Here is a 15,964-nt window from a genome sequence, read left to right as displayed (position 1 = left end):
CTGCACTGGAACCAAAGACACTGCTCGCTCCCAGGAAATTCCCAGGGTTTTAGGAGCTCTGTGCCAGGGACTGGGGTCAAAGACCAATAGATATTTTCTCTATTATTTCACACATTTTTTAAAGAAATGGGAGACCTTCTGTTCTTAGGCAGCTTACACTCTAGTGGGGAAAGAGGTAAGAGCACTGGGTTTTGAGCGTGCCTAAATCTTTTTTTTTTGAAGTGTAGTTGATTTACAACGTTGTGTGAATTTCTGCTATACAACAAAGTGATTCAGTTATACATATATACATATACATTCTTTTTTTTTCTTTTCCATTATAGTTTTTCACAGGATATTGAATACAGTTCTCTGTGCTGTACAGTAGGACCTTGTTGTTTATCCATTCTATATATAACAGTTTACATCTGCTGACCCCAACCTCCCACCCCAGCCCTCCCCCAACCCCCTCCCCCTTGGCAACCACGTGTCTGTTCTCTATGTCCATGATTCTGTTTCTGTTTCATAGGTAGGTTCATTTGTGTCATATTTGAGATTACACATATAAGTGATATCATATGGTATTTGTCTTTCTCTTTCTGACTTACTGCACTTAGTATGACAATCTCTAGGTCCATTCATGTTGCTGCAAATGGCTTTATTTAATTCTTTTTATGGCTGAGTCGTACTCCATTGTATATATGGAATACCACATCTTCTTTATTCATCTGTCAATGGACATTTAGGTTGTTTCCACATATTGGCTATTGTGAATAGTGCTGCTATGAACTTAGGGGTGCGTGTATCTTTTTTGAATTATAGTTTTGTCTGGATATATGCCCAGGAGTGGGATTGCTGGATCATATGGCAACTCTATTTTTATTTTTCTGAGGAACCTCCATACTGTTTTCCACAGTGGCTACACCAGCTTACATTCCCACCAACAGTGTAGGAGGGTTTCCTTTTCTCCACACCCTCCCCAGCATTTATTGTTTGTAGATTTTGTGATGATGGCTATTCTGACCGGTGTTAGGTGATACCTCATTGTAGTTTTGATTTGCATTTCTCTAATGATTAGCAATGTGGAGCATTCTTTGATGTGTCTATTGTCTTGGCCTAAATCTTGAACGAAAAGCAATCTGCCAGGAAATGAAGGAGAGAAGGGTGTCCTGGCAGAGGAAACAACATGCCTAAATGTGTGATAAGAACAGTACCTATCAGTTATTGAATGGCTTACTCCATGCCAGACGCTAAGCTACACACTGTGCAGGCTCCGCCTCCTTTAATTTCCCATAAGCCTCCCATCTGTGTGTTGTCTGTTGCCTTAAGAATATATGCTCCATAGGGCAGGACGTTGCTTTGTTCATTGCTGTATCTTGATGTTCCAGTAGCTTGCTGTTTAATAAGCCAGCAACCATTTTATTAGGCTCACAGATTCTGTGGGTTAGGAATTTGGAAAGGGCATGGCTGGAGGGAGTTCTGGCTGGGGATCTCATGGGGTCACAGTCAGATTTCAGCTCAGGCTTCAGTCAGCTGAAGGCTCCCCTGCAGTGGACGCCCGGGGGGGCTCACTCACATGACTGTCCGTCCATGCTGGCTGTTGACTAGAGCCCACCCATGTGGCCTCGCCAGCATGCACACCTCTAGAAGTGGGTGGGAGCTTCTCACCTAGACTGGGAAGTCATATATTGACACATTTGTTGTGAATGATTGGTTGTGAGTCACAAGCCCATCCACATTCAAGGGGAGGGGAGCTAGATTCCATCGTTCATTGGGAGGAGTCTCTAAAAAATTTGAGGATGTATTGAAAACTACCACAGTCCATCTTCTGGCCATTAAAAGTATGCACATTCTCCCACAAGTAGAATACATTTACCCTCCCTGAGGCTCTCCTGCAAATCATATCGCGTTTTGGCTTATATATGAGGCTCAGGCTTGAAGTGCAGGATCTCATCATCTAAACCAAGTCTAGGTGGATGAGGGCCCTCAGAGTCCATCTCAATACCTGTAAAATGAGCAGGTATGTTGTCTGCTCCCCACATGCCCGTTGTGGAAGGGTGGACAGGTATAGGGGAGCCACGGTGGTGGTTCCATTCAAAAAGGGGGAAGTAGCACAGCACAGCCAGTGGTCCATAGCCGTTCTGAAATCCAGCCAGGAACCTGTCGCCAGTCCCTTGGTTTGAGTTCAGTCCTAATCTTCAGGAGCTGCTCTCCATGGCTCTGGCCTCTGTCCCTTGGGCTGTGGGTTCTGCCCTTTAAATCCTCCTTCCAAAAGAAAAGATGACTTTGCATCTGAGTGAGTGACCTTCTCTGTCTGCTTCCTGCCTGTAAAAGGCTGAGGGTCCAAAGGCCTCTTTGCATTTTGTCCTGTTCTGTCTCTTTCAAGCTGGTGTAATTCTTTAAAAAATGTACTGGACTTCCTGTTTCAATGTATAATCCAGCTGTCCCCAACCTTTTTGGCACCATGGACCAGTTTCATGGAAGACAGTTTTTCCACGGACGGGGAGGGGTGGGGGGATGCGTCAGGCGGTAATGCAAGCAATGGGGAGAGGCAGATGAAGCTTCGCTCTCTCACCCGCTGTTCACCTCTAATAGTGTGGCCCAGTTCCCAACGGCTGCAGACGGGTACCAGTCTGCAGCCCCGGGGTTGGGGACCACTGTACTGCACAAAAGCCACACCCACCAACCTCTTCTTCAAGATAAGCTTTTCTCTACCTTGGTCTTTATGTGAGGCTGAATGTCCAGAAGATTTAGAAGCTGTACTGTTTAGAGACAGAATAGAAGAGGCACATCCTTCAGAAACCGAGAGGGTGTTTTGTCTGTTTGAAATGGTCTATGGAACACCACCTTGAAGATTTTCTGAGGTCCTAACCACAGCTGCATTCCAGGTTTGACTTTCTGTCCTGAGACCATTTCTTAATATGTACAGCCTTTGCCTTCTGGGGATGCTGGGGATGAGGGACAGTTTAATTTTGAGTCTAGCAAGCCCTGCCTGGGCCCGTGTATTCTCTAACTTCCTCTCAACTGCTGAGAAGCTCATTCTTGAGTTAATGTCTCTCTGCTCTCATTTTCACAGCTGGGAGAAGCCAGCACGATTTCAGCCTTCTGCCCAGAAATCGTTTTAGATTTTCATGCTCATTACGTCCATTCTCTATTTCCCACGTTATCTCTGGCGGCAGTTTTATAAACATTCCTCTACTACATAACGGGGGTCCCCTTCCGTCGATCTTCCCATATCACTTCCTTTACTTTCCCAGGCCCTCGCCACCAGCCTCCTTGAGACCGTCAGGCTTCTGCTTACAGTCGCCGCAGGCTCTTTCCATCTGGTCTGAAAGCCAGGGCCGCGTGTTTCGGGTTTTAGTTACAGCAGCCCTCCACTTTCACACCCCACGTATCTGGCTGAGTTTTTATTGCTGCATGCAACACCGTTACAGGCCTGGTGACACAAAACAACGTTGCTTTATCAGGCTTGCAGATCCGGTGGGGGAGGAGGCTGGGAAAGGCAGTTCCTCATCCAGGGTCTCTTGTGCGCTTACAGACGGATGTTGCCTTGGGCTGGAGTCTTCTGCAGACTTGACCACACTGGGCATTCATGAGGGTTCCCTCCCGTGGCTTCAGCGGGTGGTCTCAGGGCAGTCAGACCTCTTACGTGGCTCCTGGCTGCCCCCAGACTTGAGCATCCCAAGGGAGCCATGTGGAAAGTGCGTGGTCTTTTGTGACCTAGTCTCAGAAGTCATGTAGTGTCACTTACACTGCGTTACGAGCAAGTGACGAGCCTGCCCAGACTCAAGAGGAGGGAAAGAGACTCCCACCTCTCGATGGGAGAAGCATCAAAGAATTGGAAGACGTATTTCGAAACCGCTTGCACCCGGAGCAGTGTCTGGCAGCAAGGCCTTGCCATGCAATCGTATCCAGCGAGTAGGCACTTCCGCCTCTTATTATATCTGCTTGTTAGTCTTTGGGCGCTCAGTGTGGCCCCTGTAATAACAAGCTGTGTTATAAAGGGGCTTTCTTGTATTTGAAACGTACTTTTGGAAAGTAGGAATACAGGACTTCACATTCTACACACTTTATTCCAAATGAATTAGAAAGCTAAATATTTTTCCCCAAAAGTCATAAAGCTAAAAGAGAAAAAGTTACAGAAGGATACTTATGTAATTTTGGAATTGGGAAGGCTTTCTAAGCAAGATTTGAAAGCCAAATAACCACAAGGGAAAAATTTTAAGTATTAGACCCCATAAAATTTTTAATTGTCTGTACAGGAAAAAATACCATAAATTAAGTGGAATGCTAAAAACTAAACTGTGTATTTACAGTCTAAACAATGGGCACCAAACTAGGCGATGGAATATAAGCAGAGGGTAGTATCTCTCATAGGCCTGTTGTGAGGATTAAATGAGATTAAAGTGACCAAAGTAAAAATTCTTAATAAATGACAGGTTCTATCCATGCTTTTATAAAGGACACCTACAAATCATTGCTTTTTAAGATGGCTAATGGAAAAAGGATATGAATGAGCTATTCGTGGAAAAATATAAATGCTCTGTAAACATATAAAAAGATATGTAGGGCTTCCCTGGTGGCGCAGTGGTTGAGAATCCGCCTGCCAATGCAGGGGACATGGGTTCAATCTCTGGTCTGGAAAGATCCCACATGCCGCGGAGCAACTAAGCCCGTGCACCGCAACTGCTGAGCCTGCGCTCTAGAGCCCGCGAGCCACGACTACTGAGCCCACGTGCCACAACTACTGAAGCCCGCGCGCCTAGAGCCTGTGCTCTGCAACAAGAGAAGCCACTGCAATGAGAAGCCCTCGCACTGCAGTGAAGAGTAGCCCTGGCTCATGCAACTAGAGAAGGCCCACGCATAGCAACAAAGACCCAACGCAGCCAAAAATAAATAAATAAAATAAATAAATTTATTTTTAGAAAAAGATATGTAGCCTCACCCCTGGTTAACTAAAGGAACATTAAATCTACAGTGAAATTTTTTCTACCTATCAGATTGTCAGGTATGAAAAAGAATGGTTATATTTCAGTGCTGGCAAAGACATAGGGAAATTGCTGTTCTCATTTACTGTTTGGTCCTTTGTTCTTCTACAGGTAAGGTAATTTTTCCTCTCCGGCTCTTTTCATCTTTGATTTTCTGTAGTTTGAGAATGATTTGCCAAGATGCCATTTTAGGGGCATTTATCCTGTTTGGTGTTCTCTGAGCTTCTTGGACCTGTGGGTTAGCACCTGCTTTTGACTTGGGGAAATCCCCAGTCATTATTGTTTCAAGTATTTCTTCCATTTCTTCCTCTCTTCTCCTTCTGGTTCTCCCATTACACATATGTTATACTCTCTGTAGTTTTCCCACAGTCCTCGGATGTTCCGTTCTGTTTTTTCCATCTTTGTTCTCTTTGCTTTTCAGGTTTAGGGGGGTCTCTGAGGTTTCCACTGCTGTATCCTCAAGCTCAGAGATTCTTTCCTCAGCCACGTCCAGTCTACCAATAAGCCCATCAAAGACATCCTTCATTTCTGTTGCAGCGTTTTTGATTCTTCTCGGTTCTTTCTTGGGATTTCCATCTCTGCTTACATCGCCTGTCTGTTCTCACGTGCTATCTACTTTGTCCATTTGAGCCCTTAGCATATTAATCAGAGTTGTTTCGAATCCCATGCCTGATCATTCCACCGTCCCTGCCACGTCTGGCTCTGATGCTTGCGGTATCTTTCCCAGGCGTGTTTTTGGCCTTTTGGAATGCCTTGTAGTTTTTTCTTGATAGCCAGACATGATGTCCTGGGTGAAAGGAACTGCTGTAAGTAGGCCTTTGGTCATGTGGTGGTGAGGCGTGTGGGGCGGGAGGCATTGCGGGGTCCTGTGATCCGGCCTCAGTCTTTCAGTGATCCTGCGCCTCTGGACCGTGAGCTCACAAATGTGAACAGGATGGCTAACGGGGGCTGGAGCCAGGTATTTCTTTTCCCCAGATTAGTTAAGCTCTGACCGTAGCCCAGCTGCTTAGGCTCTGGTTGACTAGTTTCTGCTGAGGACAGACCTTGTTAAGAAGCACAGAACGTCTGGCATTTTTCAGAAATGATTCCTCTTCCCCTCCCTCTACCAGAAGCATGAGGGGATTTTTCTCTGCTCTCTACTGTGGGAACCTGACTGCGCTCCTGAGGGTAGAACTCACAAAAGCGTGGGAGACCCTGTGACTGGGCTCCTAACTCTGGGTCTTGTTCACATGTAGCCTCCAGGGCTCTGTGAATTGCGGTCCAGGGGTTCCTGCCTGAGCCCTGGCTCCCATGGAGGTTTCCACGCGTGAGTCTCTGCTCCCAGAAGCTGTCTCTCCAATCTTGGGGGCAGCAGTTTGTCCTGTGTCCCTGCCTCCCACCCTTAGGGATCTCAGAAGAACTGTTGACTTTTCAGTCTGCTGGGATGGAGTGGTGACTTCCAAGCTCCTTGTATTCAGAACCAGAAACTGATTTACTGTTGGTATAGTGGAAACTGGAAGAGTATTTAGTAAAGCAGGCTTAACTATCCACTAAAACTAAAAATGTGCATGCCCTTTGACCTCACATTTCCACCTTTGGACAAACTAGCATGAATGCACAAAGATGTAAGTACCAGAATATTTTTTTGCAGCAGCATATTTTATGTAGGAATGGTTACATAAAATATGATACACTGACACAATGGAATGCTACCCAGTTGCTAAAAAGAAATGAGGTAGCTCAATATATCCTGACATGGAAAGAAAGAAATCCAAGACACATTTGTTAAATGGAAGGAGAAAAGGAGCCAAGTTTCAAAATAGTGTGTTTAAGATTCAATTTTTGTTGAAAACTTACTCGTAGTAAAAACGAAGGCATGCTTAGAGAAGAAAGGCTATTTTAGAAGAATTTATACCAGAAGAACTATTGGCTGCCTTTGAGGGACCCTGTTATAAGGCTGTTAATTAATGACATTTGTGTCTTATATAATGAATATGTATTTGATAATTAGGCAAAAATTCAAGAAAGAAAATAGGAACAGATAGAGCTAATTAAGAACAATAGAACAGAATTGCTTATTTCCATCACTTTTCCCTGCATCAGGGGATAATGCAATAATAATCTCTGACTCAAAATTTGAATTTACCTTCTGGGAATACTGTGGGAGAGTAGGCCCAAAGAAAGGGAAATTTTAAATCTCCTTGTGTCTCTTTTTCTCTTTCAGAAGATTACAGCTCTAATATGACAAGGGTTCCAAACAGAAATGTTTTGCCAGTGAACTTTTTTTTTTCCTGTAGAGTTTTTTTATTGTTAATCCTTCTAATAAAAATCTTTATCAGGAAAAAAGCCACCCCCTGCAGAGATGCCCCTTCTTTGGTTCTCTTGTGTCAAGATTAGTGGTTTGTTGTGCCCAAGAGATGTTTATAATGGAATATTTTATGACATGTATCTCTCCCTGAAAAGGCTGATTTAAAAGTAAGTTAGTGGAGCAGTGATACCTGTGAAAGCTATTTGACTTTGGCGATAAAATAGAGTTTATTGCTACAGTTTTCCTGCTTCAGTGACATCTAAGCACCCTGCAGGATGACTGAGCGTAGACTAATATTCTTCTGGGTTCCTGGACCCAGTTCCAGTGGGGAGGTAGGGGTGGAGGGTTCTCACATAGCACCAAGCAATTCTCAGACGCCAGCTGGGTGTCCTGAAATTCATCTCAGTTCTGACACCGTCTATGCAGAGACAGCATCAGATCCCACAGGTTAGGGGCTCAGTCCCACGAGACTATCCCCCCCGACCCCTCCAAGGTGTAAACCCAGGTTGTCACATGTGCTTCTGACCGGGCTACAGATTGGAGTTTCCTAAGACCCCCCTTCTTAGATTCGGTCAATTTGTTAGAGCAGCTCACAGAGAAACATTTACTTTCTAGATCACCTGTTTATTATAAAAGGATGGAACTCAGGAACTGTCAGATGGAAGAGGTGCCCAGGGCAAGGTGTGGGGAAGGGGCACAGAGCTTCCGTGTCCTCTCCAGGCGCCACTGTCCCCAAACCTCCACTTGGAGAGAAATCACCAACCTGGAAGCTCTCTGAACCCCCATCCTTTTGGGTTTTTATGGAGGCTTCGTTATATAGGCATGATTGGTTACATCATTGGCCATTGGTGTTTGATTCAACCTCCAGCCCCTCTCCCCTCCCGGAGGTCAGGGAGGTGGGATTGAAAATTCCAGCCCTCTAATCACAGGGTTGGCTCCCCTGGCGACCTGCCCCCGTCCTTAGGTGCTTCGAGAAGTGACCTTCTTAACATGACATAAGGGACACCTACCTTAAAGTTCTAATCTTTTAGGAAACTCCAAGGAGTTTGGAAGCCGTGACCCAGGAACCATGGATCAAGAGCAAATATAGATGAAAAATATATATTTTGGTCATCTGCAAATATATATATATTTTTATCAATCAGAATATTGCACATCCTAACGTAGTTTTTCCCTCCTGTGTATAACATGTGTTTTTCCTAAATGATTAATTTCATGCAATTCAGATTTTACATAATGACCTGTTGTTGTTTTTACAAACCCTGTGAATTTCCTAACAGGAGTCCCGGAGGTGATCTGGGTGCCAAAAAGAAAAAGAAGAAACAGAAGAGAAAAAAGGAGAAACCGAATTCCGGAGGCACCAAGTCAGACTCGGCATCTGATTCCCAGGAGATTAAAATTCAGCCGCCTTCAAAAGTGAGAACCATGTTTTCTTTTAACCTCCGTGGTGTCCCATGTGTGTGAAAGCGGGTCCGGGCAGCTTAGGCGAGTGCCCTGTTGGCTCAGAGGTGTAGTTAGGGTGTTGCCGTGACTGTGTACTGTGTGGTCACAGCAGGTTTACAGCCTTCCCAGGACTGACGTTGGCACCCAGAAAACTAAGAGGTCCGTGCTGGGCTTCTATGTCTGTGTGTTTTCTGCCCACATCCCCCCTTTCTCAGTGAATTAGTACATAGGTTGTAGTCATAGAAGAAAGTCTCACGGTGACCTTGTTAGATTTTTGTTTCTGGTTTTTGGGGAATTTTTTTTGTAGTTACGCTTAATATTTGATTCCCTTTTGTTCAGAAGATATTCACATTTTCATTTTTCTGGGTGTCTAATTACCTGAATAGCACAGCACCATCTGGCAGCAGGTTTCAGCAGGAGCAACCATGGGTAAGTCTCACGTTGACTTTGCCTTGGACCAGTCTGCAGTGGCCATTCTTAATTCTATTGCCAAGGGTAGGAAGTAACCCATTTTGGACCAAACCAGAAGTGGTCCTACTGGGCCCTGCATCTCTGTATGCTTCTGGAGATGCCGATGCCAGGCGCCACTTCCCTGGGGCCACCCATCATCCTGGCTGTGAACAGAGACCTCGTGTGCTGGGCCCAAGGAAACAGAGTCCTCGATGCCAGAAACTCACAGCGAAAAGGGGTAGAGTTAGAAGCATAACAAAGCAGAGGTCATCTGATTGTTGTAGCTCCAAGTAAGTTGGGCAGTGCGTGGTGTCATGGCAGGAGCTCAGTCCTGCCCCAAAGCTCTCAAGCTGTGAGCCTTTGCCAGGCTCTGCCCCTCCTTAAGCTCATTTCATCTGCAGCTTGGGGACATGCCTCCTCCCCAGCTCATAGGCTGTTAATGAGGTCACAATCAGACCATCTTTATAATGTGGTTTTTATACCATGTAAAGCAGCGGTCCCCAGCCTTTTCGGCACCAGGGACCAGTTTCGTGGAAGACAGTTTTTCCACGGACCAGGGCCGGGGGGATGGTTTTGGGATGATTCAAGCGCATTACATTTATTGTGCACTTGATTTCTATTATTATTACATTGTAATATATAATAAAATAATTATACAACTCACCATAATTCTGACGGGAGGCGGAGCTCAGGCGGTAACACGAGCGATGGGGAGCGGCTGTAAATACAGATGAAGCTTCGCTCAGTCGCCCGCCACTCGCCTCCTGCTGTGCAGCCCGATTCCTAACAGGCCACGGGCCGGTACCAGTCCGTGGCCTGGGGGGTGGGACCTCTGCTGCGGAGCACTGTGTATACATGGCAGTTGTTACCGTTACGCCAGTTTTGTGGGGTCTCAGGTTTTTTTCTTGCACAAACTTTACATCTTACGACGTTGAGTGAGTCTTGCAGGTAGTTTTGCTGTCGTTGTTACCTGTTTTACACATAAGGACCAGGAATCACTGGGAAGGAAAATTCCTTGCCCCAATTTTTCCCTGATTGCCTTTGTGGGGTGAGAAGAAAGTGCAGTTTCCCTCACTAGCTTTTCAACTTGCTTCTCTGGTAATAAATAGTCTATCCACAGACATAAGTTCCAAGGTAACTCATATAAGGTGCACCATAAGCTGGCAAGATATCTTGTCCATTTCTCATCGTTGCTTCATCAGACAAATGTGGTGTTATTTACATGCAGTTGTGACCATCTCCTTATTCTTTCTGTCATCACCATCAGCTGCTGCCCAGCCCTGTACCCCTGGTGATTTAGGGCCCTTCCCCTGCCTCTGTTCACTTATAAGAAAGTACAGAATGGGAATTGGGGATTAGCAGAGGCAAACTAGTATGTGTAGGATGGATAAACAACAAAGTCCTACTGTATAGCGCAGGAAACTATATTCAATATCCTGTGACAAACCACAATGGAAAAGAATATGAAAAAAAATACATATATGTATAACTGAGTCACGTTGCTGTACAGCAGGAATTAACACAGCATTGTAAATCAACTATACTTCAATAAATTTTAAAAAAATAAAAAATAAAATGAGTGGGTGGTTGGAATTTAAAAAAAAAAAGAAGAAAAACTACAGCCAAGCAAGGCAGGAGGAACTGCTACCGTGGTATCGTAGAGAAATTCTTTTCTTTTTTCATGAAGACTAAGTCAAAATTGTTTTAATGTGGGCTTTTCACTGCATTTTAAAAACTGCGGCTTCTTTCCCTGAAACTGATGTCAGCTCTACATAACACCGTCATTTACAGTGACCTTTAGAGATTCTTCAGTTTAGAGAATGTTGCAGTCTACGCTCAAGAACCAAAATAAAATGATATTTGGGTTCTTGTACACTTCTTAGTGATGAAGGACTTGAACATTTTTTCCAAGGTATTAAATTGGAAAATAATGGGCAAAGAGTACAGTTGGTGTTCAGTATTTCCCAAGGAACAGATATGGAGGAAAAGAGGCATGTCTGACTCTTACACCAGAATATGATAGTGGGAGGCTAATGCGGGGTCAGCACACATTCTTACCTTTCCAAACACCCCGTGTGGTGCTGCTCTGGTAGGTGGTTGGATAGGTTTAAGAATTTATCATAGCTGAGTTTTCCTTACTGCTCTGTCGCTATGGATTTGAAAGTTGTACTTACTTGAATCTACTTTGAGTGTCATCTATAAAAATATTGACTCACGGGGCTTCCCTGGTGGTGCAGTGGTTGAGAGTCCGCCTGCCGATGCAGGGGACACGGGTTCGTGTGCCAGTCCGGGAAGATCCCACGTGCCATGGAGCGGCTGGACCCGTGAGCCATGGCCCCGCTAAGCCTGCGCGTCTGGAGCCTGTGCTCCGCAACGGGAGAGGCCACAGCAGTGAGAGGCCCGCATACGGCAAAAAAAAAAAAAAAAGAGTCACTATATTGTACACCTGAAGCTAATATAATATTGTGAATCAACCTAACTTCAGTAAAAAACGAAAGCATTTAATAGTGAGCATTGGAATATGACTATTTCATGAATGGTGATTTCATGTAAAGACTGCTGGTCAACCTGCCAAGGCAGAAACCACTCTGAAGGCTTCTTCATGCAGACGGGGTACCATCATTGGCTCCTTTGGAACAAAGATGCTGATGCATGTTTGTTACAAAAGGGTTGAAGTTTGGTATAGCCCTGTTAGAGGATTTAACTCAAATAGCAGGAAAGAAGGGTTACCATGGCAAATACGGTGCAGATACTGTAGGTATATTTTTGTAAGACTGGGTTCTACGTGGCCTATTTTAAGATAAAGGGGTGCATGTTCAAGCATTACTAGCTGAAATACGCTGTGCTCTCACCCTATGTAAGCTGCAGATCTCCTAGTTGATTGCACTGTTGGGAGTTCAAGTGAATGTAAATTTCATTTTGCTAGAAATTAGTTACTTTTCTGTGGGAGGTTCAAAAGAGGCCCAAACAAGAGAAATATAAAAATACAGTAAATTAGAACAACAAAACTATTTTGTTAAATTAGTACGTGTAACTGATATATATGAACCTGATGATTCAGACCTCAATCAAAATATAAGATGAACGGCTTACAGAGTTTGTGGCAGTCCTGGGTGAGGCTGTTAGACTTCCAAGAGGAGACATTAAGACTTTAACCTACCTCTGGTTAGACTCCAGCACTTTGTTTCTTGGAATCATTTTAGGGGCAAGAATCTTAAGGGAACCCAGTGAGTAAAGCCACCACAGGATGGTCTGTATTAAATAAACCCTGTTTTGTACTGGGTCAAACAAGCAGGCTTCCAGATTCAAAGATTTGCTCCAGACCACAGAGTTCAGAGTCCAAACGGAACAGAAGTCCAGAGCTGCTGTTAATAAACCATTGAGGATCGATGGTACCTTTCCTTGGTGCCCATGGTGTTGACATACAGGGAAACCGAAGACTCTGAGACTCCTTCTAACAAATTCTGAGCCCACAGTGAAGAGCATTCTTTGTATGGCATCAAAATTCTAAAATGAATCAATAATTTCACATGTTGAAAAAACCTCACTGATTTCCATATTCAGTCCTACATGCCACTTGCTCATTTCAGTTATAGTCTCATTTTCCATGAGGGATTTCTGCCCCCCCCCCCCAAAAAAAGAGCTGCGGGATCTTCAGAGATGACAGGAATATTGGCTTTGAGGAAGGAACTTTAGTATTTAAAGGCATTGTCAATTTTATAGACTGAGGATACGTATTACTTAAAAGGGAGGTTGTTTCCACCACTTGGGTTGGGGGGAAAAGGCTTTTATGGTTGCAGAAGATCTGAATCCATAGAGGAAACTGCTCATCCTCGTGGCCTCTGGAGGGGGCGTCAGGATTGGCAGAGGGCGGGGTGTGGTCCAGGAGGAGGCATCCTTAGAGAGTCCTTTCTTGATGCACTTCCTTCCCAGCCCGGCACTAAGTTCAGATTTCTTTCTTTCTTTTTTTTTTTTTTTGCGTTACACGGGCCTCTTCCGTTGAGGAGCACAGGCTCCGGACGCGCACGTTCAGCGGCCATGGCTCACGGGCCCAGCCGCTCCGCGGCACGTGGGATCTTCCCGGACCGGGGCACGAACCCGCGTCCCCTGCATCGTCAGGCGGACTCTTAACCACTGCGCCACCAGGGAAGCCCCCTCTTTCTTTCTTTTTATGAACTAAAATGTCCCTCGTCTGCCTGGTTTCCGTTCTAGAAGTTATTTCCTTTGTCCCCACGTTGCTCCTCCCGAGCATTAACCCCAACAGTGGAGCCGAGGCTGGAGTCTGACTGGCTGCTGTATGATGGTAGCATTTGCACTGCAGGGCACTCCTCTCTGCTGCTCCGCCCGCACGAGTAATTAATGGTGAGGACCGAGGACCCTTTGCAGATGGGTGGGAAACTGAAGCAGAGAGTGGTTCGGTTTACTTGAGAGTTCCCAGACTGTCAGAGCCCCATTGAAGCTATAGGACTGTTGTTGCCTTCAACCTAATACGTTTGCTTATATTTTAATGCGTTAGCATCCTTGAGCCCAAGGGCCAGACTTAGAGGAGGGTTGTGCATTTCTCCAGCGAACGCCATGTAGTCTCCAGTGCAGGTGCACGTGGACCTGCCCCAGGTTTGGGAGCAGCGGCAGCTTCCTCATATTTTGTGTCTGTGTGTCTTTGCTGTTGTAGAATCCCACCATTCCAATGCAGAAGTTGCAGGATATCCAGAGGGCAATGGAGCTGTTATCCGCATGCCAGGGCCCCGCCAGGAACATTGATGAGGCTGCCAAACACAGATACCAGTTTTGGGACACACAGCCGGTACCCAAACTAAGTAAGCTTTTCTGCCTTTTCCCCCAAAAAACAAAGCTGGGTTAACAACAAACAAAAAAACACAAAAGAGACTTGACTTCACTTATATGATTTGTTTTAGACCACAGATTCGAAATTTATACAAAAGTCATATTTTTCTTCTTAAAATAAGTGTTGGGTGGCGACATTGGCTTTCAGTAACAACAATTTTAATCTAACTCCTGTCCCTATAAAGAAATCTAATTTCCCCACACTTCAAACATTAGTGTATTAAATATATGTATATAAGAGGGGTCTCACCCACCCCCAGTTTTTTGGTTCTGATCTTCATGGAGTGGTTTTTCTTCTGCATAAATTTTTAGCAATCTCACACCTCAGTTATCCCAAAAGACACAGAAAATTTGCCCTATTAAATCTTACTGAAATGGAAAATCTTGCTCTGTTTAACAATAGGATTCTGAACACTCACCCATGTTGTTAATTATTACCAATGTGATAACATTCCAGTATAATAAGCAAATTGGGACACCCCGTGAAGGCCTTCATAAGTGCTCTGGGTCGTGTAGAAATCTGTAATAGGCCTCTTTCCCTCAGTGCCCGGCTTGCTCCATCACATTTCACTTAAACTTTTACCACTTAAGGTTCTGTAAACTTAATAATTTAATAATTATTAAATTAATAATTAATAAAGAAACTTAATAATTTCATTGTTACTCTTTCACATTATGCCAGAAAAAAGATGATATAAATGTATAAAAATGTTTTTCAATGTATTACAAGCTAAACCTGCTGCTTTGTCGTACGTTTATATGAAGATACATATTTCCATATATTATTTCCATACTTTTCTTCCTTGATAGTTCCAGTTCAAAATCTGTATAATAGAAGGTATTCGTTGCCATCCCAAACTCTTATTAGCCCAGTTATGTACACATAGTCAGTTTTAACAAATATAAAGCAAGGAACAATCCTTCTCTGTGCCTTCAAATAATGGGTTTCAAACTTTTTAAAAAGTGACCTTTCGTTTTCCACCCTTGCCCACGCCAAGCAGCTTCAAAATCGTGAGCTTCAGAGCATGAAAGAAAGAAGAAAGCAATTATCTTTGCTTGATATTTTTCTTTCAGGCTCTAGAAATTATTTGGTAGTGGAGGAAGACCTTCTAGAATGAATTTACTGGATTTTAAATGACATTGAGTTGAGTGACCATTAGCTACAGGGGTGTAGATTTATTGATCTGAATGTATTGGGTTGGGCTAAATTTTGCTGGGGCCTTTTGGGTCAGTGCCCAGGGGAGAAAATTCTCTTCCAGCTGGCGCCTCATCCCAGCGCACCTCTTTGGGAAGACTTCCCCGCCGCTCACCTCGTTTCGGCCCCTCCCCTAAATCCCTGCAGTGTTCTCGGGTTCCTAGAATGTTCTTTACATACCTCAATTAAGGCAACACCAGGTTAATGATAGAAGAGGGAGCCTGAGGTCGGGGAGAACGTTTGAAAGTCAGGGAGACTCTGCCTCTTCGTTTCTCTCCAGAGCCACGTCCCAGTTCAGTCAAACACACCCAGCTGCTTGGAGCTGCTTGCGTGGGGTGGGCCCCTGGTGTTGTTATGTGGATCAGACAAGCCCTGAGCAACTCCCAAGGAACCCCAGGGGAACAGCTGGGAATCTGGCTTCTAGGGCTGACCCTGGAGCCTGAGGTATTCACTTGGGGATGAGCTGGTGGAGTGGAGATAAGATGAACGTGCAGAGTTAGGGATTAGGAAATAGAGAAGAAGAAACCCCTTGGGGCTGGTACAAACCCTGTGACTTCCCCCCTGTGAAAAGGTCTGTGATGGTAATAACTGTACCTGAAGCTCATTTATTCAGCAGATGTTTATTGAGTGTCTCCCACTAAATGCCAGGCACTGGGGCGCAGACCCGGGAAACAGTGGTAGGAAAGTAGGATAAACGGTGGGCGCGCGGTGAGGACATACTCCACGTAGGAAGAAGCTTTAGTCGGGGAGGATGCTGTGAGGACGTTATGTGTAAGG

General features: G+C 44.7%; 1 protein-coding gene across 2 annotated transcripts in view; it reads left to right on the top strand.

Moving 5' to 3' along the window:
* Positions 1-15,964, top strand: part of NMT2 (N-myristoyltransferase 2) — a 55,797-nt gene that overhangs the window by 19,122 nt on the left and 20,711 nt on the right. For both annotated transcript variants that reach the window (XM_019933488.3, XM_033852476.2), the window contains exons 2-3: positions 8,535-8,670; positions 13,820-13,964. In XM_019933488.3, the coding sequence (XP_019789047.2) occupies positions 8,535-8,670; positions 13,820-13,964 (281 nt within the window). The remainder of the gene's footprint in view (positions 1-8,534; positions 8,671-13,819; positions 13,965-15,964) is intronic.

This window comes from Tursiops truncatus, chromosome 2 (genome assembly GCF_011762595.2).
Source record: "Tursiops truncatus isolate mTurTru1 chromosome 2, mTurTru1.mat.Y, whole genome shotgun sequence".
Classification (NCBI taxonomy): Eukaryota; Metazoa; Chordata; class Mammalia; order Artiodactyla; family Delphinidae; genus Tursiops; species Tursiops truncatus.
The sequence above is the reverse complement of the archived record's forward strand: the minus strand, read 5'-3'. Positions and strand labels throughout refer to the sequence as shown.